We start from the raw sequence: 27,269 nt of genomic DNA, 5'->3' as shown, positions 1-27,269 counted from the left end.
GGTATTCATTCACAAACCCGTATGGATTTTTACTTTACGATCAAAAAAGGTATTTTAAGCGTTTGATTTTTTTAATATTAAATGACAAAAAATTATAGCAATCACCCGTTTTTAATCGCCAGTAAGCATATTTAGAACTTGTATTATTCAGAAATATCAAATACTGTAAAATAATTGAAAGACTATAGTGATATGATCATTTTGGCCATGTCGCCCAGTCCAACACGGAGGACATGATTCCTGAAGGTTTCACAGGTTTGAATAACATGGCTATATACAGGGAGTACCAGTACCGTGTCGACGTGCAGGGGTAGGATCTAATTGAGGTAGCTATGTACATATAGGTTGGGGTAAAGTTACTAAGCAACAACATAGATAATAGGCAGTAGCAGCAAATGTGGTGAGTATGAAAGTGCCTATAAAGAAAGGTTCAATGTATATATGCTTGTGTCATCCCACCCAAAGTGGGTGAAATGCCACTAAAATCTTTCTTTTTAATTTTTACATAAACTTCAGCATCTAAATAGCATACAGGACTGGTATTCTATTATTTTGTTTTTACTGACATCGATTTGGAATTTGAGACAAATGAGGGAGTGTTCTTACACAGAACCATAATAAATCAATATAAAACATATGCTTTATCAATCACCCTTTTCAGTTGAAATAAAATCAACAACCTGTTGTTTCAAGTCAGTAAAACATTTTATGGTAAGAAAGGATCTATGGAGGGATGGCTGGAGGGAGAGATACTCACTCAATGTCTTTGCGGACGGACCCCAGCAAATCTTCTCTCTCCCGGATGGCAAGGAAGTTGGCTTTGGTTTTGTGGAATTCGTGAGTGTAGTCCTTGGGTACAGCAACAAAAAACAGGAGTTAAGGGAATGCAAAACTATTAACCCCATGGGAGTTAAGTGAAAATTTAAATGATGCATGCAGATCTCAAGTTAAGACTAAGAGATGAGAGACAAGGGGAGAGAAACAAAGAAAGAGGGAGGGAGAGAGAGAAAAAGGTAGAAAGAGTAAGAGACAGGCACAGACTTGCAAGATGTCTCTGTGTCTCTGGAGCGTGTGCATCAGGGCTGCGTTAAGGGACGTCACCCCCGGGGTGCTGGTGTACTCAGCCATCTTGTCATTTACACCTGTGAGCTGAGAGACACAGCACCATCAGTACACATACACACAATGCAAGATTCAACCATGTCGACATGCCTATGATAGTGAAGCTGAATAAAATTATTTGGTGTTTAGTCTTACTTTGGCCAGCAGCTGTTCAATCTCCCCAGACATGGTCTCAAACATTCTGTCCTGCGTTGAGTTGTTGAGGAGGGGAGCAGTATCTGAGTTGCTAAAGCACGGAGAGGAAGACAAGGAGGCCATTAGGACTCTCAACATGTGGGCTTGGTGGAGGTACTGTATCACCATATTTGTAACACCTATCAGTCCAATCAGATCCATGAACACCAAGAAAAAGCATGTTTAAAAGAGAATCTCCATTGAAAGTGCTTTATAGTCCAGGAAAAAGCTTAATCTCTGTTTGGGAAACTGGCCCCGAAGGTGTAGAAGGCTAGGATCTAGAGGAAGGGGCTAGAAACTTGAATGGGACTGGGCACTCGTCTAAATGGAACTGGTTTTAGTCTTACCTGTCTCCTCGACGGCCATCTCTGGAGCTGCTGTAGCTTGTACACAGTTTACTAAAAGACACCAGCTTCAGGTCCAACTCATTCTCCAGCTGCCTGGCCTGCTTTCGCAAATCTGGAATGTGCAACACACATAACACACACACAGTTTGGAATTGAGAAACAGGGTTGGCATCAACAGTAATCTAAGCCTACAGAAAGACTAATCCACATAGCTAATGAGTCATATTAATAATATGTTGTATTGCTGTCTTTTTCATATAAACGTTAGTTAAATAACCAACTTTTTCTGAACATAAGTACCTTATTCAATTAGCCATCTATACAATAGTGGTAGGTAGTTAACGTCAGCTAAGTGGAGACAAAAAAACAAACAATCAGGCAGCACTTCTCTAATCATCCTGCTGCTGTTGACAAAATAACTTGGCTGGCTAACCAACTAACGTTAGCACACAAACATAATTTGGCTAACGTTGGCTGCACATATTGATAACTAAGTAACTAGCTAGGTGAAATTGAAATCACAATTTAGCTACCTACATTTTTATTTCGTTAGCTAGCTAACTATACAACGAATCTAAAACAGCTAGCTAGCTACAAGATATTTGAAGGTAACTCGCTAGGCTAACCAACATTAGCTAGCTGAGCTCGTGGACAGGCCACCCGACCCAACGGCGTGTAGATTTGCTCCAAATTTGACAACACTTTTGGCATGTAAACCCCGTTCAAATTTACCAAACATCGTTGCAAATGTATCAAATAGCTGTCTGATCGCACCCTAGTTGTGCCAGTTTGCCACCTCACCTTCCCAGTAGTTGCTGCTTCCTCCTGCCATTTTTGTTGTCCAACGTCATCAGCTGACGCACAGCCCACCTACAGGACATGGAACTTGAAAACTCCTACCACACTACAAATGCGCCTCCCGGTGCGGTTATCTAGTCATGTGCGGCATCCATTGACAAACTGGTCAGCATCTTGGGAACAAAAAATGGTGTATATAAAGCCTCGTAGACCGTAATTGATAGCGGAATGATTGTGTGAGAAAGACAGCTACAGACCACACATGCCAGTAGAAGATATGTTGCCTTAAATGCCTTCTTTCAAATAAACTGTGTCCACAGAAGCAATGAGGAGTGCTGTGAAACTGGTCCAATTCTCTCAACATTCCGCTTCCCCTTCCCATAAAAAGAAACATGGCAAATGCTAGTAGTCTGCACACAAACAACAGCATTTTGACATCTCAAAATCCAGTCTATTAAATTGGCTAAACCTAATCTGCAGTAACACATTTTTCACCTCACAGCAGCCACCATGCAAATTGTCTTCATACAAAACATTAATTGTCCCCTAGTGGCAATGGTGGGTCAATAGAAAATGCTACAATTGCTACAATTCAGCTTTAACATTTTGCTGCCATGTTGCTGCTGAATGACAGATACAGTATAATCTGGTTGATAAAAGATGAGAGCAGTGTCAAAGCAACGAATTAGGACATAATTCATTTTCTTTCCATATTGTTTAATTCATCAATGTCTTGAAGTGTTCATGTTAGCATGTCTGTCATATCACCACATTCAACGTAACAGGTTGGTTTGTTATGAAATGTGTGTTGTAGTCAGGGTTAACATGAATTTCACTTATATTTGTCATTCAAATAAACTTGGCAACAGTTCATTATCTACAATCAATTCAGTTTCATATAAAAAGAAACAAAAATAACCATTTACATCAAAACCCCAACATCCATTCAGATAACACTCTCCATCCCTCTCACAACACACAATGTAAAACAAATAGAAAAATAACTTACTTTCTCCCCCTAAGATTACCTGGCGTTGCTACAATATTGATTATGTGCAACTGAGATGATAGTTAGGAGTCAGACACCCCTGTAGACTAGTGGTCCTTCACCCTGGTCTTGGAAAACTACATAGCGTACAGGGTTTTGTTCCAGCCCAGCACTAACATAACTGATTCGACTAACCAACTACTCAAAAAGACCTTGATGAGAGTAGAATTGGGAGGGTTAGTGTTGGACTGGAACAAACGTTTACACACCTTATACTCCTCATGACCAGGGTTGGTGACCACTGTTGTAGAGGAAGATGCCCTCCTCTCTAAACACTCTCCCACAACTGCTGGATGGTTCTAGAGCAGACGTTCTGCACCTATTCAGTAATGTAGGGTTGACATCTAGCACAAGGATTTGATAGAATTATGATTTGTACAAATAAATCATGAATGCATGAAAAAAAAATACAAGTAAATTACAACAAAATATCAATATATTGCGGCTGATTATTAAAGCATGGCTAAGTCATTTGCCATCTTAAGGGTCATTTTAAGATATGAAACGTGTGTAGAAAGAAAAAGCATAGATTCTCTTTCAAATGGAAAAACATTAAGAAAACCATCCATTTGTGATTTACAGTATTTGCATCTATTTCAAACTGCTTTCCCTGAACAATTAAATGGGGAATCTTGTATTTGTATTTAACATACAGTGCTTGTAGTAAAATGCAGAGGGCCTTGTGCTGTATGTCCAAGAGGGCACATGAATAAGCAGAGGGCAATAGAAGTGAAAACACATGCAGCCTGTGAACCCGGCCCATTGTAAGTCTTCTGCTCTGAAAGAGTGCATCTCTTAAAATACTCCAGACCCCTGGATGAATCCTGGATGACTAATGTCTTCCATATCACCTGAGTATATGATGGATCACAGATCATAATCTGTACTAGACCATAATCTGGACGAGATTCTAGTATATCTAGTACCCACACCACCACGCTTCTGTACTGTAGCCCTAAAAGAGAGTGGCGTGTCTAACTCTACATCAGCCAAGGCACTGTGTTTGATGCTCCCTCTGAAAGACTGGCTAACTGGACTGTGACAACACGGACAAAAACCTTGAGAAACAGACATTTCTTTAATCATTTCAAATGACTGCAATTGGTATATTAATTGGTACTAGTTCCAAGTATAGGTATCAAATAAATATATGGACAGGTTGATGTTTGGCTAACTGCAAAAGTGTGCATGTGTGTGTTGCGTGCATGAAGAAAAAAAAAGGTTGCCCAGCTCCACTAGACCTTTAGTGTGCATCTGTAAACAGAGCAAAGCAGGTGTTAATTTGGACGATTCGGCTTGGACACCAGCCATAGAGGACTGTTGTGGTCTCTGAAACAGCGCTCTCTGGTGGGCGGGAGGAGGACAGGCAAATGGGACCTGGAGAATCTTATAGGGATGGACAAGAACAAGCCCTCCCTGCTCCACCTCGTCCTCTCCAGTAGAGCAGAGCCACAGAGCACAACAACGGCCAACTCAACAGTCACAGGGAGGGGCAGTAGTAGTAGCGCAATTCCACAGTAACAGGGTGAGACTCTGATTTTTCACTTTAAAATGTATTTCAAACAAAAACTATACAACTCTATGCACTCTAACTCTACTACAATTTCCACAGAACATAATAAAAAAATGTAAACAGAATGATGGCCCCAACAGCACAAACTGTAATTCTGCTACAAACTTTGTATCTGCACTGTTCTTCAAGTAAATGTGTTATTGTAAAATGTTCTATGGAAATGGTTAAAAGTAGTCCTTGTGCATCGAGTTTTACAGTGTGTTCAACTTTGCAATCATTGGTTTTTGTTTTAAAGTGTTAAATCGGAGTCTCAGCATCACTCTGTTAATGTGGAATTGCCCAGTACTAACAACAGGGTCGTATTCATTTGGGCACACTGTAGCAAAATGTTTTCAAACAACAAAGTAAAAACAAGCGTTTCTGTTTCCGTCCGTTTTAATCTGTTTGGTGCCTAATGAATAGGACCCAGGTTGGCCATGTATGTATGTCTATAGTATATATGTATGTGGGATCTCAGAGTTTGTTGGCGTTGGCGTAGAGCGTGTCCTCATCGCTTTCGCTCTCATCCTGGAACTCGTTGGAGAGCAGGGACTTCTTGGAGCCCATGGAGGTAAGGCGAATCTCGTCCTCGTAATCATCACGGTGCTGCCGCAGCCGGTGGAAACCATCCTTCTGCTGGTTGGATTTAGCAGAGCACACACACCAGATGATACAGGCTGTCACCACCAGGGCCGTCATGGAGGCCGCTGCAGGGAAGGAGATAAGAGAGACAAGCATATATAAACATGAGGCAGAGGCACAAAACAAACATATGTCCTAAAAACCTACAAAATGTAACTTATTCACCTTGTTTTACTCCCTACAATAATCCCCGGGCCGACTACATGAAAAATCTCTCGATATGCCCTTGAGCAAGACACTTAACCCTAGTTGCTCTGGATAAGGGAATCTACTAAATTAATATATATATATATATATATATATATATATTTTTTTTTTTTTACTTTAATTTTGTCTTTTTTTTTTACCTTTATTTAACTAGGCAAGTCAGTTAAGAACCAATAATTCGATCTAGCAACCTTTCGATTACTGGCCCAACGCTCTAAACACTAGGCTACCTGCCGGATCCAATGACTAAAATGTAAAAAAAAAATATGAATTCTCTGTAATCATCTGGCAACATTACACAAAAGGTAACATCTCCAAAAAAACAGTTCTCCTCATGCTTACCTGCAGTAGCCACAACAAACTCTCGAGGCAGACCAAAAATGCGGTTGTCCATGTCAAACTCTATGATGATGGAGCTGGCAGCTTCATATGACGACACAACCACCTCCTGCCGTTGTTGCTGGTAGCCATCAGCCACAGCCTCTATGTTGTGGTTTCCTGGTGCCAGAAGAGCATGGAAGTAGCCTCCCTCTGCAGTGAACACCCTCACACCTCCGTTCAACACTATCATGGCCCCCACGATGGGCTTCCCACTCTTATCCTTCACCATGCCACGCACACCTTTATGGACCTGAGGGAGAGACAGAAACACAGATTGAATGTAAAGTACACAGAACAAAAAAGTAGCCTTGTCCGAGCCAGAACGGCCAATAGGGCAGGAGCCTATATCCTGTTACTGTAGCGTAAGGCAGCTTGATGTACAGAACAAGTATACCCCCTAAACAGGATGCTAGTCTATCGCAGGAAGATAATGTAATATTGTAATAGACTAAGTAATATTATGTTAATTTCATCTTCTGTGGCAATACCTGCACATGTATGCCATAAATGCATTCAATAATGTATCAAACAAACGCATTTGATTAGTAACCAATTGGAGCCCCGAAATGCATTAATTATTATTATCAAACACACTCAATAACTCATCAAAGCATTTGTAAACTTAATGAATGCATTTGTATTACATGACCCCAGGTCAGAGGTCAAGGGTATTACTGACCTCCACCAGCATGCTGAGCAGTGCCTTCCTATTCTCAGCCCACAGCGTGGCCAGCTGTTTGGCCGGGGGAAACAGACAGCAGCCTGTATACACCGTGATCTCTGGACAGTGGCCAAAGTCCACACTGAAGTCCTAAAAAGACAGGATAGGACAGGACAGGACAGACAGACGGGACAGGACAGACACATCAGAATAGCCATATTGACGACCAGTAAAGCTTAGTCCAGAATGGCTACTGTACTTTAAAATCAAACAATTGATCAGGCTCTTACACAGTTAGTTGAAGTTAAATACAGACTTAGCAGTGGAAGTCGTGTTGTTCCAGAACTCAACAAGCAGATGCCTCTTTGGGCCGGGTGACAGAACAACCTTTCTCTTATGAGAGATATAGCATTAGGAAGTAGGGTATGAAACATACCTTCATACTGCCCATGTGACTTTGTCTCTCTGCTGCCCTGAGTACTCCATCTGGGATGTTACCCACTGGGGAGAGAGGAGAAGAGAAGGATGAAACATAGGAGTCAATAGATGTATATAAGCCATCTTTTCCAATTCACCACTTGGAATGCAGTCTATAGGTCACAGTGGTCTATTTGTGGTGCTGTTGGTACATACTCTGGCCATTGCTTGGACATCCCGTATCCCCCAGGTGCATCTTGGGATGGTTGCTGGCATACACATTGGCCAAGTACTTCAGAGTTTCCTCATTTTCAACTGAAATAAAGTACACTATTAGTTAACTATTTATTTGATAGATTTCTAGTATTCTATATTTGGAGCCGCATGTTCCTACCTGGCTGTACAGGCTTGTCGTAGGGGTAAGTAGCCAACAGGGAGCCTCCATCCAGGGCTACAGAGAGTGTGAAGCCCCTCTCTAAGATCAGGTCCATCACTGCCCTGGTTTCTGGCTGAGCCTCCACCACCCGCTGGGAGGCATTACCTACAACAGCAGCACACACAGACAGGACACCATCAAACATGTAAGGGCATGCAAGTACACACACAACACAAACATCTCCGTCTATACACCAACCGCAGCAGGTACTGACCAAAGAAGTCAGTGTCCAGATCTTTCCCGTGTGTGTTGGTCATGCCCACAGTAGAGGTGCACTGTTTCTCTCTGGCCAGCTCTCGTCCATCTGGGTTGATGGAGGGAAGGATGACGATTCGCGTCTCGTTAATCAACTGTGGAGAGAAGAGGGAGAAGGATAAAGAGGAATGAGGGGTAGAACAACAGGACATCAGTTATATTTAAAGGGAGCTTTTTTATTTTAGAACATGAAACTTTTTTGCAAGTTTTCTTTCCTTTTTAAAGTGTGGTCGATAGAAATATCAAAATTGTATGAAAATTTAGGGCAACACATTTTAAGGCAACACAACTGTGCAAGGGTGTGAATAATTTCACTAGGCACTATAGTTATGATTGGTATAGTAAAAACTTATCAGATAAATCATCTCACCCTGGTGATGGTGGGGTTCTTGTCGTAGTTGATGCAGAGGAAGGCAGCGAACTCCAGCAGGAGCTCTGTGCCAACGGGGGCGTTGCCATGGATACCTCCCACCAAGCGTATCTTGGGCTTGGCCGTTTCAGGCTCGTCTGGTTTGTTGGAAATCTCCAAGGCCCAGATGGTCCTGTACTCCACACTCTGGCCCAAACTAGACAGAAGAATGCATGTTATTATCAATTCCACTGTAGATTATTACCTAGCGGACTCTTCTGCAATGACACGTAGACTGTAATTCCAACTATTTGGAGGAGAGGTTTTGAGGTTAGCCATTAATGGTACAGGTGGGCAGGTAGCCAACCGGTTAGAGTGTTGGGCCAGTAACCGAAAGGTCACTGGTTCGAATACCCATGCCGACAAGGTGAAAAATCTGTCGATATGCCCTTGAGCAAGGCACTTAACCCTAATTTGTTCCTTGGGCACCTTACCACCATGGCAGACCTTGTAAAACAACACATTTCACTACACCTATCTGGTGTATGTGATAATACATATACACATATTTTTTTGCATGACAAGCTAAATTATTTTGATTAAGGGCAGTTACACTAGGGGTTAGAGGTCAGAGTTAACCTGTACAGGGAGGTGACATTTGATGAGGAGGTCAGAGGTCATAACTCAGGCCAGCCTACCTTTGCAGCGAGGTCCTCTTAGGGAAATTAAGGTCTAGATGTTAGACATCAGGTTAGGGTTTAGAGGTCAGGGGTCATAACTCAGGCCTACCTATGCAGGGAGGTGATCTTGGGGAAGTTGAGCGTCAAACCCCTCAGGAACTCTGACAGCTCTTTGTAGCGTCTGTATCTGAAGCTGCTCTCTGTGATTGTACTCTGAACCAGCTGCTCCAGCCCCTGGCCCAGAGACAGGTCCTTAATGAAGCTCTGGAACACCACCTCTGCAGGGTCCTGGGTGGCTCCAGGATCCTTGGGAGCCTGGCCATTGGGCTCCGAACGCACCCGCGTCAGCCGGAAGTCTACCAGCTCCACCCCCTCCTCTGGCACTGTCGCGTAGATCTTTACTGAGTTGTACCTGAGAAGAAGGGGAGGGAGGGTTAGGGCATAGAAGGTTGTTCATTCTAGTTCTGTTTCTCTGGGTTAGGGTGGGGTTAACCCTCTAATTTATCTCAGTTACTTCTACGGTTCTGTCTCTCACCCCCGTGCAGAGGCGGTGAGGTGATACGTCCCAGGGACCAGAAGTCTCCAGTAGTCTCCAGCTAGGTTGGTTGTGATTGGATGATCGATCTCCTCCACCATGATGGTGGCATTAGGGATGCCTGTACCATCTTTAATGTCTATCACCATGCCCTTTACTCCTCTGTGGACCTGCAGAGGGACACACACACACATACACAGAGGATGAATACCTCAAATTCAAGTTGGTGCATTTGAGACAAAGTAAATGGGCAAAGGGAAAGAGAGAAATGATACGTTTACATTACTTTTTTTTTGAGAGAGACAGATGAATGAATGATAGCATAGTGAAGGACAGTATGTAAGTATGCTGACCTGGTGGATGTACTGCAGTAAGGCTCTGTGGTTCTGGTCCCAGTACAAAGGCAGCTGCTGGGCCTTAGGGTACTTCACACAGCCCAACTCTATGGTCACCTCAAAACAGTTAGTGTTCAGGTAGTTCCAGTCCTGCATCCCACCTGGCGAGAGAACACAAAGAGAAGTCAGATACACACATTGTTCCTCTTAGTGTGTGTATTGGCATGGGAAGGCACGTACCGGGAACATTGTACCAGTTGGCGCCGTTGGTGATGCCGTCCTCAAAGAACGCCGATGGGTAAAGGTCCTCACAAGGGTGTCCTTTGTGCATCAGAGCATTTTCCTACACACACACACACACACACAAAAGGGAAAAGGTGACAATGCAATACAAACAGCAGAATTGAAACAGTAAACTTATCAACAACTGTCCAATGTTTTTATTAACGTAATAAACAACTTCACAACTGCATGAATATATTTAGTAAATGGAGTGATAAGGACCCAAATTGTGTGTTGAAGTCCACTGACCTGAGAGTAGGATCTGGCCACCTGTTTAAAGACCTTGTCATCAGGACACTTGCTGTACTCCGTACGTCCCTGCTTGTCATCATCATATGGGTAATTGACCACCAATGATCCTGTAGTGGGCAGAGAGGAAATACCCAATGAGAATACAATATACATTTTTTATAAACATTGAAAAATGGGAGAGCTTAGGGCTTACCTCCATGTAGGTTGGCTGAGAGTACAAAAGGATAACTCTTGAGCCAGTTCATCACAGCGATGGTCTCTGGCTGCCTGGGTTCAGTGATGGTAGTAAACTGGTCAGGGAAGTTACGGTTCAGGTCAAAGTTGTTACTGTTGTTGCGTCCCGTGTACCCTCTGACATCCCCTGTGAGAGCAAAAGAACAACAAAATCTTAGCTAGCAAGCTAGACAAGTAGTCATCATCGAGAATCAAGTCAACAACCTACTGACAAATTCTTTTCAATCCTTATGAAGAGAAATTATAGACAAAATGTATCGGTGCTCAATTGGACATCAACATTACACAACAAGTTGGAAATCGCAAATTCAACAATGACTGGTTTGGAATGAATCAGTGGCCAACTGCAAGCGTTGCAAAGCAATCACTAGCCTGCTAGTCAGTGGAGTGGGTGTGCGGTCCAAGTCTGGGTTTAAGGGTCTCTTTTCCAAGCTTAAAAGGATAAACATTCACATGCAACACCATGGGCCAGAAAAGGTTGAAAACATTGGCCATGCTGTCAATCCAGCATGACTTCTGCCGCGTTCAAGACAACTGGACAACAACTGGAAAAAACAAACTCCGACTGCAGAAATACCTTTTGGTTATCCAACTCAGAATTCCAAGTCATGAACTCTGGCCTCTTTCAAGAGCTCCGACCTGAAGATCACTGACGTCATGATTCAACCTTGTTGTAATATGCCAGGGAGATATGAATACTGTAGCTAAGAAAGTAATACTAAGTGTATGCTGTGTAGTAAGCTGTTAGTAGCCCATGTGCCTCGACCATAATAATTTGGTCCCTTTCCCCCTCGTAACTTATCCTACTGTTCTGACTTGGTGGTGTACATGTAGCTTATAACCTGTGTTAGAGAAATGTAGTCATCGAATATTGTAAGAGCTTTTATTGTCTGCTTATATGCCCCCTTTATTTATCCTATGGTTCTGACTTGTTGTACAGGGAGAGCGCTGTAAGAATGGCCCATGTTCTAAATTCTGTCATTGTATATTTCAAAAGTGCTGAACAAATGGTTAGATTGACTATGTCCATCCTATCTCGCTCATAAATGTCTTAATTGAAATTACGGATTGCCTCTTATCCGCTCGTCGTCCCCTTATGCCATAGCTTGTACATATCAATTGTCAGTAGAAACAGCATTTGTTTAAGCAGGTAAGCCATAGGTTTTTTCAAAAGGCAGTAAATTAGGCTGAATGAACTGTTTTGCTGCCAGACAAGGCTCCACTGTAGCAGTGGTAAGGATTCACTCCAAGGTGCTGAAAAGAAAGCTCTGCTGTTGGGACAGCTTTATGTCTGACACTTGTTTTTGTTTACAGCCAGACAGTAACTTAGGCCAAACCTTTTCACTCAGGCCCCATTTCCAGCACTGGGAAACATCCTCCCTATACATTTTGCCTTGTCTAATGTGTATTCCTGTGATATTTGAGTGACTCAAGCATTACAACTGTTGGGTTCGACATTTTGAACATTGAGATATTAAATAAATGATAGAGAAAGAAGCATAGAATCAAAGGAGAAAGTGAAGGGTTCTCTGTAGAAGGACAGATAGCTGTGGAATGTGTTGGGGGATGGGAGCAGAGCACCGTGTTGATATAGGGAAGACAGATGGATATTTGTGGATCAGGAGGTGAGGGGTGAGGTCAGTTCCCTTTAAGGGAGTAATCAGGGTTAGTATCTGATTACCTTCTTTCCCTTGGGCATAAACTAAAGATTGGAGAGAAGGAGTGTCTTATGTAGGATGTATATAGAGAAATGTTTTGCTGTCTGATTACAGCTGTACAGAACCTTTGGGAAGAATTAAACTTGGTTAAAGCTTCTCTAGTGTCCGTGGGTTTTTTACTCTGAAAAATAAAACCCTAACACAACAAATCTATGGGCTAAAAAAACCTAGCTAAAAAAACTGACATGGGCTAGTTGATCAACTGGACATTTCTTCCAAATTATAAATAGCTCTCTAAGGTATGCAATGACTGACAAGAGAAGAGACAAACTGATGATGCACTTCCCAATTTCTAAATTGCACCTTGTGCTTCTACTATTACAACTAAAGTTAATAATTTAAAACATTTTTAAAAAACAAAAACAAAAGATAGGATATTCAAACACTGTTTGATTTATGTGTAGTAGCAGTATCAATATGGAGAGAGGTTGGTTTATGCCCTGAGGAGAGGGATGAGAGATGTGGGTTATCAATAATAGTGACATTGGAGGAAGTATTGGAACAGGACGCAGTTCTGTCCCTATTCTCCAGTAATAAATTCGCAGACGCTATGGCATTGGTTCTAATACAAAGTATTAAGTGCCCGTGACCAATTAATTATTATCCGGGGAAGTGTGTAGTGCTATCTTAGAAAATAGTTAATAGAAGGTGTGAATTAGAGACGGGATTGAAGAAATCTAAAATACCCTGAACACCGACGGGAGTGTTGATAGGGCGACAAACGGACCCGTTTTTCCCTGTCATATAGAGATAGCGCAATTTAATAAAGCCATGGAGGCGCTAAAAGAAGCGCACCAGCATTCTACCAATTCGTCTGGAATATGGAAATAATTTAGCAAATTAGATCAAATTGGACAACAGTGTCCTGCTGAGAGAATTCAAATTAAATAAAGAATTCAGGGAGGCAATTATGAATTGGCACAAGGACATGAAACCAGAATCAAAAGCTTAATATACCAGTGTTTTAATGTCAGCATTCTATCAATAGAAAATGCATAACGATAAACCCAGAAAGTGTAACACCGGTACTTTACTACAGAAGGCCTGGGAATGGGAGTGTATTGATAACATTTGCGCTTCTGCTTTAATGACGGGGTTGAACCCTGTGATCAAAACGGTAATTGCGGGGGTAGTAGATTTAATTTGAGACAATGTTTTGAGAGTGGAATTTGACAATAGAGAAAATCACTAACTATGGTTTCAATGGCCAGGATAAAACTAAGAAACGTAGCGAACAAACATCAAAACGTAAGGAGATGGCTCCCTGTTTTAGATGTGGGATTATCGGTTATTGGAAGAATGAGTGTAAAGTGATACTGGAACTGTTATATAAGTATTCATACACATAGCTCATATAAACAAAGACATTCCGTCGTAAGAACACATACACCCAGCCACAAGACTGACCCCCTCTATTGGTCGGATGCTCAGGATAAGGCTCTGCTGTGCACCAATGGGGCTTCTGCTCTGGCTAGAGCAAGGCCCGCCTCCAACCCTCCGACCAGTCAAGAAGACCGAAACGACAAGACTCCACCTACTTTATTCTATGTATAAAAATGAATGTAACCGTTGTATAAGGCCTCTTTTTCACCTGACTCCTTGCCGAGTTATGTGAACTAGGTCCGTGCACGTAAAACTGCAGAACAAGATATCTTTGACTCATTAAAACTGTCTTTTGTTACAACTGAAATCCACTCTGTCCAGCGTCCGTGATTGGGTCTCAACTCTCCAGTATTTAAACACTAACAGAACTTAGTACATTAGCAGGAAATGCAGCTATACAAGAGTTTGCATATTTTTCAAAAGAGCAACAACTACTAATTTTGTGGTTAGCAAGAATGGAACTTTCACATAGAGGTGTATAGTTCTGTTCGATCGATAAGTGGTTCATAGAGATTCCGGTTTCTATGTGATGGAAGACATATTAGATCACGTTTTACCTAACTTTTAGTAGAGTACCGATGGGATTTACAAATAGTCCCACGTGGTATCATTTTGCATTGAAATAATCGTTAAAAGGGTGTCAATTGTAGGTTCTGTGTTGGTACAATACATGGAGGATTTGTTATTAGCGTCAAAAGATGAAGAAACTCAGATGCAAGACTGCACCACATTGGTAGACAATTTGGCGGAACAGGGTCATAAAGCATGTATGACAAAGCACAACATGTTACTGGTGCAAGATGAATAAACTGGGAGTTAACGTTAAAATGGGGAAAATCTACAATTTCATAAGTGTGGCGTTTTGAATCCTGCGTCGTTAATGCCGTTGCCTGGGGAGGGTGAATCGCATACATGTGACCCAGATCAGATTACTCCAAAACCTAGGCCTGATTTGCAAGAGACAGCATTGGAATCAGGAAAAGTATTGTATCCAGATGGCTCTAGTTACATGAACACAGAAGGGAATAGAGTAAAGGGGTACGCTGTGTGTGGTAAGCATTTGGAGTAATTCATCATTTGAGTACAGTGTGGTCACCACGGGGCATGTTAGCAGCGACAGGAACACCAATAAAAATGGTCTGGAGGTAGATGTATTATTAGAATAATGTTGGTTAACCAGTAAATTAGCAGTGGTGAAATGTAAAGCTCATACAAATCGTACAGATAAAATCACCATAGGTAATCGTAAAGCAGCCGAAATGGCTAAGGTGGCTGCCTTGGTGAGAGAAAGTATATATTGTGGATTCCTTACGATGAGACATTGGCTAAATTTGCCACAGGAAAACTTATTTTGGGTTGAAGATTCTAGGCGAAATGCCAGGGGAATGGATTCTAAAAGGTAACACATTTGAATTTTATGACCGAACACTTATTGCAAATGCAGAAGGCCTTAGGGTTTGTTTATAGCCATAGACATTTGATGTGGTTTTATTTTTAAATACATTTACATTTGATGTCGTCTTATTCTGGAATGGGATTCTAGAATGGATAAAAGGGTGGAGGGGTCACGCGGGATTAGCATTGGGGTATCAAACCTAAAATGAATTTACATTTTTTTATATGGTATGATGGTTATGGAGAATCATGGGGAAAAGACTCAGTGACTCAGTGGAGATACTATCGCCGTGTTGTGGGATTTATTGGAAGGAGTCTTTTCAATTCAGTTGAAATGAGTTTGCAGGAGGATGTAATGTTTTGAAGAGGTATTTAAATGGTTTCCGAAGGACAGGGAAAGAAAGGGAGAGGAAACATTTGAATGGTGACGAAATGGCCCTGAATATTAAAAATTCCTAATGAAGAATGATCAACCTCATTAGGAAACACCATTCTCTATCCAAATTGTACCATTACTTTAGGAGATTATTATTATTTCTGTAGGGAGTTATAAAGAGTTGTAATTCTAAATAGTTTATTTTTGATTTAACATGTTTTTTTAATCACGTGTTTGAAAGGGGTAAATGATCAGTTCCCTGAGGTCCTGGTTTTTGGGGTACCTATACAGTGGTACTGTGTTCAGGCTCCATGTAGAAAGGAAAATATGTTAATAAGGGATGACTAACTTCAAATGGACTGTGATATATGTATTGCTACCTTCATGATCTGGTAACTCTTCCTAGAAGTTGCCAGTAGAATAAGGGAGTATTGACTAATTTAGATTTTTTTTAGCAGTAACATTATGTTATGCTTTTTGACACATCTTAGAAATGGTATAAAGAAAAGGTTAATGTCATAATTCGTCATATAGTCAATGTTTGTCTGGTTTCCTGAAACAGAAAAGTAATGAACTAAACTTCTGTTATGATCAGTGTTTATTTTTTTATAGGTTATCATGGAAGGTGACGTCAGATCGTGTTTCAATGCATGGTAGAAATAATTTCACCATAGACAGTGTGTGTCAACCTCAAAACCCTCCCTAACCGGCTGAAGAAAGAGCGACAAAGGCGTGCAATGAGAGACAGTGACTTTTACCACACCTATCTGAGTCCGAGCCATAAACCAGGGCTGGGGTGCTGAGAGCGTGTGTGGAGTGAGCGTGGAGAGACAACAAGCTCAGGTGAGAGACTCGTGTACGTGGGAGAAACGGAAGTATCTACTTGGATATTAAAATTGGGACACTATCAAGGGCCATGAAATGTGACAGGCAAAAGTTACATGTGCAGTTGGGAAAATTAACTATAAACAATATCTGAAGAAGGCACGCTTGAATGATAAGTGCCGGGTGAAGGAAAGGGGTGGTGGGGGGGGGTATACGCCCTGCTAACTATTTAAACTGAAAATGCATTGAGATACTGATCTTTCTTTACCAGGCCACTTTTGACAGGAAAACAGGGACAAAGGGAAAAGAGTTATGACCGGCAATAAAAGGTTGTTTATAAATGTGTGTTCTAACAGGGATTATCTGTGCTAAATTGTTCAACTGGAATTTGAGCCCTAGACTCAAAGTAAGCACTGAGGTCAGTCATTCCACATTCGGGTCAGATAATTTTTTAAATGTTCTCGTTGTGATTGGGATACAGCGAGAGAGAATTGCTAAAGCACGATGAGGGGCTGGGGCGCTGCTAAATTTATATCTAAGTGTCATCGTGAGGGGAGGTGGTTTGTTTGGGGGAATCACTGGATGACAGTTTAGGACAGCCTTTAAAGTTTTTGTTGTTGTTTTACCCTGTATTAAGAGTTTTTATGTTACATTGCATCAATGAGTGGTGCTAAGTTAGTGTACACATATTTCTCTTTTCTTTTCAAGTCAATATGCTTTTAGGTTTGGTGGAACATGAGGGTGTTCATTGGTCCAGAGGAGGGAATGATGTATATTGACTAACTGATTTGAGAATGTGTTAGTATGTTTGTAAATGAAATTAGTATATGCATTAGGAGTATAGTGTGTTATGGGTTAGATGTAATGATATAGGAGTATCATTCCCAGAGACTGAATACTGCTCATAGAAGGAGAACAGCTAACTGTACACAATATGGGGATTTAATTTAACGTTACACATACCCAGATAATGGTGAAAGTAGCAGAGATAGTGTTGTCATTTCAGACACTATTGTCAACTTTCAGTAATGAGTTTGTCACAGAAGGCATAACACTTGAAAGAATCGCAATCGATCCCTGTCTACAGGATGTCACATTGCCAGAAGGGAAGTTTGCTGTGATAGTAGGCAATTGCAGAGTGTGATTAAGAAACATGTAACTCAGTTTTGTACGGTTGGATACTCTTCCAACACCACTAGTCTCTCCCCCATTTCTGACAGCTAGTAAACACTTGACATACCTCCCAGTAGATTGGGACCGAACCACGGTAAATGGAGTGTCAGAAGGTGGCTGCTTATCAACCGTTGGGGCCCGAAGTCTACACTGTAACAAAGGTGTTTACAAATGGGTGGGGGGGTAGATCGGCCTTGGGATGAGAGATGTGTACCTAACTTGAGAAGAGGTATGTATTATTCACAGGTACCAACTGTAGCAGAATACAGGAGGTCAGTGGAGATGTCACTACTCAACGGCTCTGACTTAGAATATGTGGACAACTACAAATACCTAGGTGTCAGGTTAGACTGTAAACTCTCCTTCCAGACTCACATTAAGCATCTCCAATCCAAAATTAAATCTAGAATTGACTTCCTATATCACAACAAAGCATCCTTCACTCATGCTGCCAAGCATACCCTCGTAAAACTGACCATCCTACCGATCCTCAACTTTGGTGATGTCATCTGTAAAATAGCCTCCAACACTCTACTCAACAAACTGGATGCAGTCTATCACATTGCCATCCGTTTTGTCACCAAAGCCCCACACACTACCCACCATTGCGACCTGTACGCTCTCGTTGGTTGGCCCTCGCTTCATACTCGTTGCCAAACCCACTGGCTCCATGTCATCTACAAGACTCTGTTAGGTAAAGTCCCACCTTAGCTCACTGGTCACCATAACAGCACCCACTCGAAGCACACTCTCCAGCAGGTATATCTCACTGGTCCACCCCAAAGCCAATTCCTCCTTTGGTCGTCTTTCCTTCCAGTTCTCTGCTGCCAATGACTGGAACGAATTGCAAAAATCTCTGAAGTTGGAGACTCATATCTCTCTCACTAGCTTTAAGCGTCAGCTGTCAGAGCAGCTCACAGATCACTGCACCTGTACATAGCCCATCTGTAAACAGCCCATCTGTAAAAAGCTCATCTATCTACCTACCTCATCCCCATACAGTATTTATTTATTTATCTTGCTCCTTTGCACACCAGTATCTCTACTAGCACATTCATGTTCTGCACATCTACCATTCCAGTGTTTCAATTGCTATATTGTAATTACTCCTATTTATTGCCTTTAATTCCCTTATCTTACCTCATTTACACTCACTGTACATAGACATTTTGTTTTCTTTTGTTCCGCTGTATTATCGACTGTTTTGTTTATTCCATGTGTAACTCTGTATTGTTGTATGTGTCGAATTGCTATGCTTTATCTTGGCCAGGTTGCAGTTGCAAATGAGAACTTGTTCTCAACTTGCCTACCTGGTTAAATAAACGTAAAATAAATTTTTAAAAAATTGGTAGCTAGAGACCTAGGGATAAACTGGGAAACAGGTAGGGGTATCTGAAAGTTCAGTCCTAGACTTATCAATAAAACACGTAGACAATAGGAGAGCAGGAGCCAAATTCCGAGCAATAGCTAGTCTCACAGCAGTCCCTGTAGGGACAGTAACAGGAGCAGTAGTAGAAGCGTAGAATGCTATATTGATTGCATGGAATTGGACTACTGCACAAATTAGGGGTATTGTGAGACTATAGTCATGGGCCATGTTGGAAGTAGCAATGGTTACTTTTGTAGCATTGCTGGGATATAAGTTTATGATGACTTATGTCACATGGGTTGGTTACTGGTAACTGGGGGACAGATGGGAGGACAGGGGATGCGGTTATTCAAATATCACAAATGATGTTGTCAGGAAATAACCCATGTGTTGCAGTGTGCATATCCTCAGGTGGAAGCAGAGATTTAACCAAGGGCACGGGCTGAATTCTGGAGATGGAGTGTACGTCAAGAGACACCAGGCGGGGTATTGGAACAGCATTGGTTTGAGAGACACTACTCCGTACAGCACCTGCAGTGGTTAAGATCGTCATGTCTCTCCGTGGGGGGTGCATGGTTCTCACGTGAAGTGAGGTCCAACTGCATAATGGGTGAGTGAAGACACCAAGACACAAGAAGAGGAGCGAGAGAGAGACTAGATTCCCCTGTAAGACATATAGATTGGTTGGGTCTAGGAACTAGTATATACATCATAGTTGGTTTGGGGTTTAGCTGCTTAATGGGTTAATGTATCATATGAGAGGATAGAGGGGTAATTGTACTGTGAACAAAATGTTGAAAGCAGATACAGTGCGGAGTTACCTCAAGAGGATGGAACGTGGATTATAGGGATACGGACTTGCATAGCAGGTGTCGTGCCTATCAGGTGAAATGGAGAAGATGGGGAACAAAGTGAAAATTACATGACTTGGGAACACCTCTCGGGAACCTGGGGCCTAAAGGGGAAGACTGGGTGAAAGCATGAGGAAGCTTTTTTTAAAGCTTTCATTTTTGTAGAACCTAGCAGGAAATTATCCTAGAGGCATTAGAGTCAGGTAAAGAGAGAGTGGGAATTGTCATGGTTTCAGACTTTGATTTTCATGCATATATAAATATGCATCGCTTATCACATTGTTTATACTGTTATGTTTTATGTATTTATGTTCATTTCCAAGTCTTGTGTTATCACTCTCTCAGGAACCAGAAGGGATAATTGGAGAAACCAACACTGCTCCATCTGCCATCGAACAAGACAGCAGATTCACCTGGAATGGCATTTTGTTGTGTGATCATAGTTCGGAGGCCATACGTCTCTGAATTTGTACACCTCGAGGTGACTGTTTGTTCATTGTTTGTTAATTTGTTTGTTTAAGTCATGTTTTATTATCATTGTTAATACATTTATTAGTAATTTCCAAGTTTATATGAATTGAACATTAGGATGCTATTGTTCAAGAGGAGGAACTGTTGGGTTCGACATTTTGAACACTGAGATATTAAATCAATAATAGAGAAAGAAGCATAGAATCAAAGGAGAAAGTGAAGGGTTCTCTGTAGAAGGACAGATAGCTGTGGAATGTGTTGGGGGATGGGAGCAGAGCACCGTGTTGATATAGGGAAGACAGATGGATATCTGTGGATCAGGAGGTGAGGGGTGAGGTCAGTTCCCCTTAAGGGAGTAATCAGGGTTAGTATCTGGTTACCTTCTTTCTCTTGGGCATAAACTAAAGATTGGAGAGAAGGAGTGTCTTATGTAGGATGTATATAGAGAAATGTTTTGCTGTCTGATTACAGCTGTACAGAACCTTTGGGAAGAATTAAACTTGGTTAAAGCTTCTCTAGTGTCAGTGGGTTATTTACTCTGAAAAATAAGACCCTAACAACAAATCTATGGGCTAAAAAACCTAGCTAAAAAAACCTGACATGAGCTAGTTGATCAACTGGATATTTCTTCCAAATTATAAATAGCTCTCTAAGGTATGCAATGACTGACATGAGAAGAGACAAACTTTTTTTGGGGGGGGGGGGGGGGGGGGGGGGGCACTGACTTTATGCTACTGGTAATCATGTTTAATGTCTTAATTTAGGGGTACACTGTATTTTTATTGTGGACAGGCAACATCTTTCACAAATAGACCCCACACACACACATTCCTCTCTTACCCTCCCTGGCGATCTCATAACCATCTGGGTTCATGGAAGGCATGATGTGTATCCGGGTCGTGTTGACCAGCTGGGTGACCTCAGGGTCGCTGCCATAGTTATGGCACAGGTACTCAATGAGGTTGAGGAGCAGCTCGCGTCCCACCACCTCGTTTCCATGCATGTTAGCTATATACTTGAACTCTGGTTCACCTAAAGGGGAGAAAATAGTGGGGAAAATACATTTGTTAAAGTGTTAGTGCTATTAAAAGAGAAGTAGGGCAGAGTCGGCTGGGAGAGAATGAGGGCGGAAGTCTCCTGAACAAATTCACACTCAATTAAACTAAAGCACACCATTCATTTGAAAACCCTCCTTATCCTTGCACTGTAATTTCTAGGCCACCCACTATTGAAAAAATACAATGCTGTAATGGGCCTGCGGATAAGAGTGAGTACCCCCACATTCAAAAGGATATGAGGCTACGAGATCATTGAGCTGAAGCAATAGTATCAGGATCTTTTACAGGAAAAACTGCTATTTGTTTTAGACTATGAATTTCTGTGTATGAACACAATCCAGTTACTGTAAGAAGTTAGATCAACATAAACCACACAGCCGTAGATTGAAGGCATTGCTTTAGAGTTAAGTCTCTTCTGGAGCTCCAGTGTCACCAAAACACATCCATACCTGGCTCGTGGACGGTGGGGTTGTCTGATATCACCATGACGTAGAGCTCACGGTCCTCTGCAGACTTCCCAATGGAGTAGAGATGAGCAATGGAATGGAACCTGTTGCTGTACCTGTTGTATTGAAAGAACAAGGCTTTTTCACATTTTATTAAAAGCTCTCACATCCTAACATTACTTGCTAGCATAACATTTGAAATGCTTTATTGCAAAGGCAAGCCTATAAAGTAAACATAACAGTACATGCGCAGGAACAGCTCCATGTCATTGTAATGGTGGTGGCGGAAGTCCTGTGGCTGGATGGGCTGGTGTTCAGGCTGGGCTGGGGGCCGAGCCTCCTGGGGAGTGGAGCTCTCGTTGGCCCCAGAGGTCCCCATCTCAGAGGTGGTGCTGGAGGTTTCGATGGTGGTGGAGTCAGGGTCAGAGGTTGTGGCAGGGACAGAGGTTGTGGTATGGACAGTGGTAGTGGTAAAGGGTACGGTTATGCCACCTGTGGGTTCATTTCCCAGGGGTGCCAGGGTGAAGTTGAGCTCAGTGGCCTTGCCCTCCACCACTTGAACCCCGACTACTGTCATGGGCATGTACCTATGAAGAAAGAAATATTGAATATGTTGCTTTTGTTGCAGTTAAAATAAAACATATTAGAAATGCAAAACACAAAACACAAAACCTGTGCACAGCAGTGTGTCTAAATCCAGGTGATATCTTTTAAATGTATTTCACCAGGAAGTTTCAGGTATAATGGGAAAGTACCAGAACAGGGAAATATCTTAGAGGAAATTAAGCTCTAAGATGTGCATTTACTTCATGTAAGAAAACACCATGCACTAATCAGTTCAAAGGAAAACAGACAGGAACTAAAAATCAGGAGTAGAGTATGCTTCTTTTGTTAAAGACTTTATTTTCTGTACCCTGTGCCTGCAAGTTAGTATAGCGGCAGGAAAGGAGTTCATTCCTCCAGCAGTACTCACCCTGTGGCTATAGCTGAGACATTGTATGTCCCAGGAAGCAGCAGGCGGTAGAAGTCACCAAACTTGGCCGTGGTCAGGTTATGGTTGATGCCTGCCACCACGATGCTGGCATCAGGCAGAGCTGTCCCATTGGTAGCCTCGTTCACATAGCCTCGAACTCCAATGTGAACCTGGGAGATCAACAGGATAACGTCAGAAGAGATCTCAAACACTGTTTCTATTGCCTCAGTAGCTGGGAACAAATGAAGCTCAAATAACTGAAGTGTTGCCTAGAAGTAAGTAACTACTGCAAATGGATGTCAAGATGGAACAATCTCTTCAATTCAAATAAATAAATAGATTGAGTACAGTAGTAAGAACCAAAAAGTAGTTAGAAATACTACAGCTAGTCAGTCATATGTGCAATGAAAGTGTGTGTGTGATAGTTTAAAAAGTTTGAGTGTGACACTCTTGTGAAAGCCAACCTGCTCCAGGTAGGCAATGAGTGACTCCCTGTTATAGTCCCACTCTTTCTTTAACTCGGAGGCCGGTGGAAATTTACAGCAGCTCAGTTCCATGGTGATCTCCAGGCAGTTTCCATTCAGGTAGTTATAGTCCTGCATGCCTCCTGAACAGGGATGACAAATTGTACCTTATGTCAAAATGTTTTCCTGCAAACATTTCAAGATCTCTCTGCTTGAAAACCACTCACGAGGACATCAGTATTAATTTTAGAGGCACAACCCAAAGAAAGTGGACAAGCATACAAAATAAACTGTCAAAAGAAAGTGTGTTGACTTCTGCTGAGGTCATGAAAGCAACAGCATGAACACAGGCCTAATGCTTTGAGTCGGGAACGTCCTTAAATCTACACCAAACCCAGGATGTAGGCTAAAGGTGTTATCAATGCAAAGTGCCTCTGGCAGAGCAGAGTAGGCTGTGGCCAGCACCAGCCTTTCCTCCAGTCCAGGGCTGCCTGGTAGAGGGCTGACACTCAGGCAGCACCTTTCCTCCAGTCCAGGGCTGCCTGGTGGAGGGCTGCCACTCAGGCAGCACCTTTCCTCCAGTCCAGAGCTGCCTGGTGGAGGGCTGCCACTCAGGCAGCATTCCCAGGTTGTTTTCAGCACAAAGCCTGACAGCAGGCAGGCAGGCAGTAGGCCTCGGGAAGGTTGCCATGACTGGGTTTGACCGGCAGCATTTTAATCAGACCTATATGCATTGGGTGCCTAACCTGACTAGGGCGTCCATCCATGGCGCTCAGAAAGACAGAAATCAACCAGTGTAATCCATGTTAAAAGAACATGCAAGACGAGGATGCAACGATGTGTGGTCCTTATTGAAATAGAATGTCCACTTTGAAGATGTTAGAATAAACTGTCCACATGTACTTTTCCTCTGCCAACAAGCCGAGCAAGGAACAGCTAGACACTAGCCAGTCAATATACCATAGTCCCCATAGAAGAAACGTTTACCCAGGCCTATTCTATTGGTCAGCTTGACAATAAAAAAATGGCCTATTCCAAACAGACTCTGGGACAATAGATGCCAAATTCATACAACCAGTAGGCATAAACAACATTAAAAAGTTAAAAAGTAATGAGTCTGATGCAACAGATCAGAATGTTTAGCTTAAAATGTTGATAAACTATTATTTCTTCAGATTATAAACGCAGCAACGTGCACAAGACAGTAGGCTAAGTGTAAATATTTGTTCCATAACGCAATTAGCAGGAAAATTGTCAAAAGCACAGCGCACATGCGAGCAGTTTCATGTGACAGAGATTAAAATATTATTTAGACATTTAGAAAGAGGGGAGATCTAATATGCCACAACTAGCATGGGTCGCTAATATGACTAGGATTGTGCATTTAACTACTGGACAATAAAAGAAAGTTGATATAAAATAATTTCCTTCAAGGATATGGTCAGATTTTGTCTTAGGCGACTTTGAAGCAAGGTAAGACATGCCTCATAACACCTAGTAACACTTTCAGGTTTCAAACATTTAAGTATGATTTCAAAATGCATACTGCTCATTGCAAAGTGGTGTGTGACGCGCTGTTTGAGACGCTGTAGTAGCAGCTCGTGCTGTCTGACAGATTTTACACTCAAAGGTTTTGTATCGCTCTATGCTTTACACGTGTGATAAATAAGATGCATAACAAACACACACGCCAATTTAATTCCACTAAATTATGCGAAGTAACCTATAGAGGAGTATACACCGATAAGCATGACCAATCAAATCTATTTCCATCAAATGGTACTTCAATCAACGAAAAGTCTAAAAAAAGCATTATTTCGCAAGAAGATTTTTCTTCTTCTCCCGGACAATTGGCCTGCATCAATTTTATATATCGGCTTTTCTATTTTTGTAAATGTTATTAAAATCATCCGTTAGCTGGTTATTACCAGCTAACGGAAATCCTGAACCCAATAGAAGTAGGATACTCAACCCTCTTCCTCATTCACACAAACAAGGCCAACTCACTCTGTCATCCTTAAACAGACACAATCCAGGGTACAAATGCACGCACCCACACACTAATTCACAGGAGACAAACAGCACAAACAACGCCAGCTCTTTCATCTGAATGTGTGAGGCCTACCAGCCTCAGGTTAGAAATGCTGCTGTGTGCATATGATATTAGACAGCATGATGTGGGTAAGATACAACACAGCAGATTCAGCATTTACATAATCAAATGACACACACAGCAGAGACAGCCAACGTGACTGCTTGTGATTTAGCCAACTACAGGATGTGGCCCTAATACAGGAATCTTCAGAAGGTATTTGACACAGAGAGGGAAAGGAGGGGAACAGGAGGAGGAGAAACAGAGGGGAGAGGAAGTGAGTGTCCATCCAGCCATCATTAGTTAGTGACTAATAATTTACCAGGGACCAGTTAATAAAAAAGTAATATCCAGAATGGCGGCTGTTTAATCCACACACATCAGGGTTGAATGTGTGTGTGTGTTAGGCAACTTCTCACTGAGAGAGGAAAGGTATCAGAAAGCACAGAGTAAGCCCTTACTGACACAATACTGAGTCAGCCCAGGACAAGCTAGAATACAAGCCAGAGTGGTACACAGAGTGGTACAGCTGTTGAACATCCTCTCAAATGGCTGCATCACTGTGACTGCCTGGCCTGCAGATTCATTCTGGGTACTGTGGTTTTGGTTGACTGGTAAAGACTGTTGTAAAATGGCACAGTAAGAAATGGCAGCAGTTTTATGGGCACCCAACCAATTGTGCTATCCAGAGCTTCTGGATATCAGGACAGCGATCACTCACCTCGAATTAGACAAAGATGTTTTCTACAACAAGGACGACACACAAGACATTCTCCAAACACCCCACAGGGCCGACATCCCCGTTATTTGCAAGAGGAAGCGACGCAGGTACAGAGGACAAAGAGCCGGATGCCTGGTCAGGACCCAGCGAGGGCGACTGGGAAAGCTGCCGTTATCGTCAATACTACTCGCCAACGTAGCGGGATATACGCTGCATATTTGTAAACATCAGCTGGTGCACGAAATCTAAGGAAGTCTCTAGATTTTGCTCGCCTGAAGTAGAGTATATTGTGATAAATTGCAGGTCACACTATTTGCCTAGAGAGTTTTCAGCCATACTTTTTGTGGCTGTTTATTTAAAATAAATAAATAAATAAATAAACAGCCACAAAAAGTACATCCCCACAGTGACTGTACATACATACCCCAACCATAAGCCATGGATTACAGGCAACATTCGCACTGAGCTAAAGGGTAGAGCTGCCGCTTTCAAGGTGCGGGACTCTAACCCGGAAGCTTACAAGAAATACTGCTATGCCCTGTGACGAACCATCAAACAGGCAAAGCGTCAATACAGGGCTAAGATTGAATGATACTACACCGGCTCCGACGCTCGTCTTATGTGGCAGGGCTAGCAAACTATTACAGACTGCAAAGGGAAGCACAGCCGCGAGCTGCCCAGTGACACGAGCCTACCAGACGAGCTATATCACTTTTATGCTCGCTTCGAGGCAAGCAACACTGAGGCATGCATGAGAGCACCAGCTGTTCCGGATGACTGTGTGATCACGCTCTCCGTAACCGACGTGAGTAAGAACTTTAAACAAGTCAACATACACAAGGCTGCGGGGCCAGACGGATTACCACCACGTGTGCTCCGGGCATGTGCTGACCAACTGGCAGGTGTCTTCACTGACATTTTCAACATGTCCCTGATTGAGTATGTAATACCAACATGTTTCAAGCAGACCATCATAGTCCCTGTGCCCAAGAACACAAAGGCAACCTGCCTAAATAACTACAGACCCGTAGATCTCACGTCTGTAGCCATGAAGTTCTTTGAAAGGTTGGTAATGGCTCACATCAACACCATTATCCCAGAAACCCTAGACCCACTCCAATTTGCATACCGCTCAAACAGATCCACAGATGATGCAATCTCTATTGCACTCCACACTGCCCTTTCCCACCTGGACAAAAGGAACACTTATGTGAGAATGCTATTCATTGACTACAGCTCAGCGTTCA

The 27,269-nt window shown here is 42.3% G+C and overlaps 2 protein-coding genes across 2 annotated transcripts in view; both read right to left on the bottom strand.

Annotated features, from left to right (window-relative positions):
* The window catches only part of LOC139382407 (Golgi SNAP receptor complex member 1), a 46,648-nt gene extending 44,149 nt beyond the window's left edge, over positions 1–2,499 (bottom strand). The window contains exons 1-5 of the mRNA XM_071126434.1: positions 2,445–2,499; positions 1,644–1,755; positions 1,258–1,348; positions 1,042–1,149; positions 758–849 (exon numbers count right to left, since the gene is read on the bottom strand). Of these exons, the coding sequence (XP_070982535.1) occupies positions 758–849; positions 1,042–1,149; positions 1,258–1,348; positions 1,644–1,755; positions 2,445–2,475 (434 nt within the window). The 5' untranslated portion in view covers positions 2,476–2,499. The remainder of the gene's footprint in view (positions 1–757; positions 850–1,041; positions 1,150–1,257; positions 1,349–1,643; positions 1,756–2,444) is intronic.
* A 642-nt stretch (positions 2,500–3,141) lies between these two features.
* LOC139382951 (carboxypeptidase D-like) overlaps positions 3,142–27,269 on the bottom strand; it is a 42,689-nt gene continuing 18,561 nt past the window's right edge. The window contains exons 3-21 of the mRNA XM_071127225.1: positions 23,210–23,352; positions 22,746–22,915; positions 22,018–22,359; positions 21,776–21,888; positions 21,109–21,300; positions 10,667–10,834; positions 10,471–10,580; positions 10,180–10,282; positions 9,958–10,100; positions 9,605–9,774; positions 9,179–9,481; positions 8,411–8,606; positions 8,000–8,135; positions 7,744–7,890; positions 7,566–7,664; positions 7,369–7,433; positions 6,951–7,082; positions 6,233–6,521; positions 3,142–5,748 (exon numbers count right to left, since the gene is read on the bottom strand). Of these exons, the coding sequence (XP_070983326.1) occupies positions 5,516–5,748; positions 6,233–6,521; positions 6,951–7,082; positions 7,369–7,433; positions 7,566–7,664; positions 7,744–7,890; positions 8,000–8,135; positions 8,411–8,606; positions 9,179–9,481; positions 9,605–9,774; positions 9,958–10,100; positions 10,180–10,282; positions 10,471–10,580; positions 10,667–10,834; positions 21,109–21,300; positions 21,776–21,888; positions 22,018–22,359; positions 22,746–22,915; positions 23,210–23,352 (3,254 nt within the window). The 3' untranslated portion in view covers positions 3,142–5,515. The remainder of the gene's footprint in view (positions 5,749–6,232; positions 6,522–6,950; positions 7,083–7,368; positions 7,434–7,565; positions 7,665–7,743; positions 7,891–7,999; positions 8,136–8,410; positions 8,607–9,178; positions 9,482–9,604; positions 9,775–9,957; positions 10,101–10,179; positions 10,283–10,470; positions 10,581–10,666; positions 10,835–21,108; positions 21,301–21,775; positions 21,889–22,017; positions 22,360–22,745; positions 22,916–23,209; positions 23,353–27,269) is intronic.

Source organism: Oncorhynchus clarkii, chromosome 24 (genome assembly GCF_045791955.1).
Source record: "Oncorhynchus clarkii lewisi isolate Uvic-CL-2024 chromosome 24, UVic_Ocla_1.0, whole genome shotgun sequence".
NCBI classification, from domain to species: Eukaryota; Metazoa; Chordata; class Actinopteri; order Salmoniformes; family Salmonidae; genus Oncorhynchus; species Oncorhynchus clarkii.
This window is presented reverse-complemented; position numbering and strand designations above follow the sequence as displayed.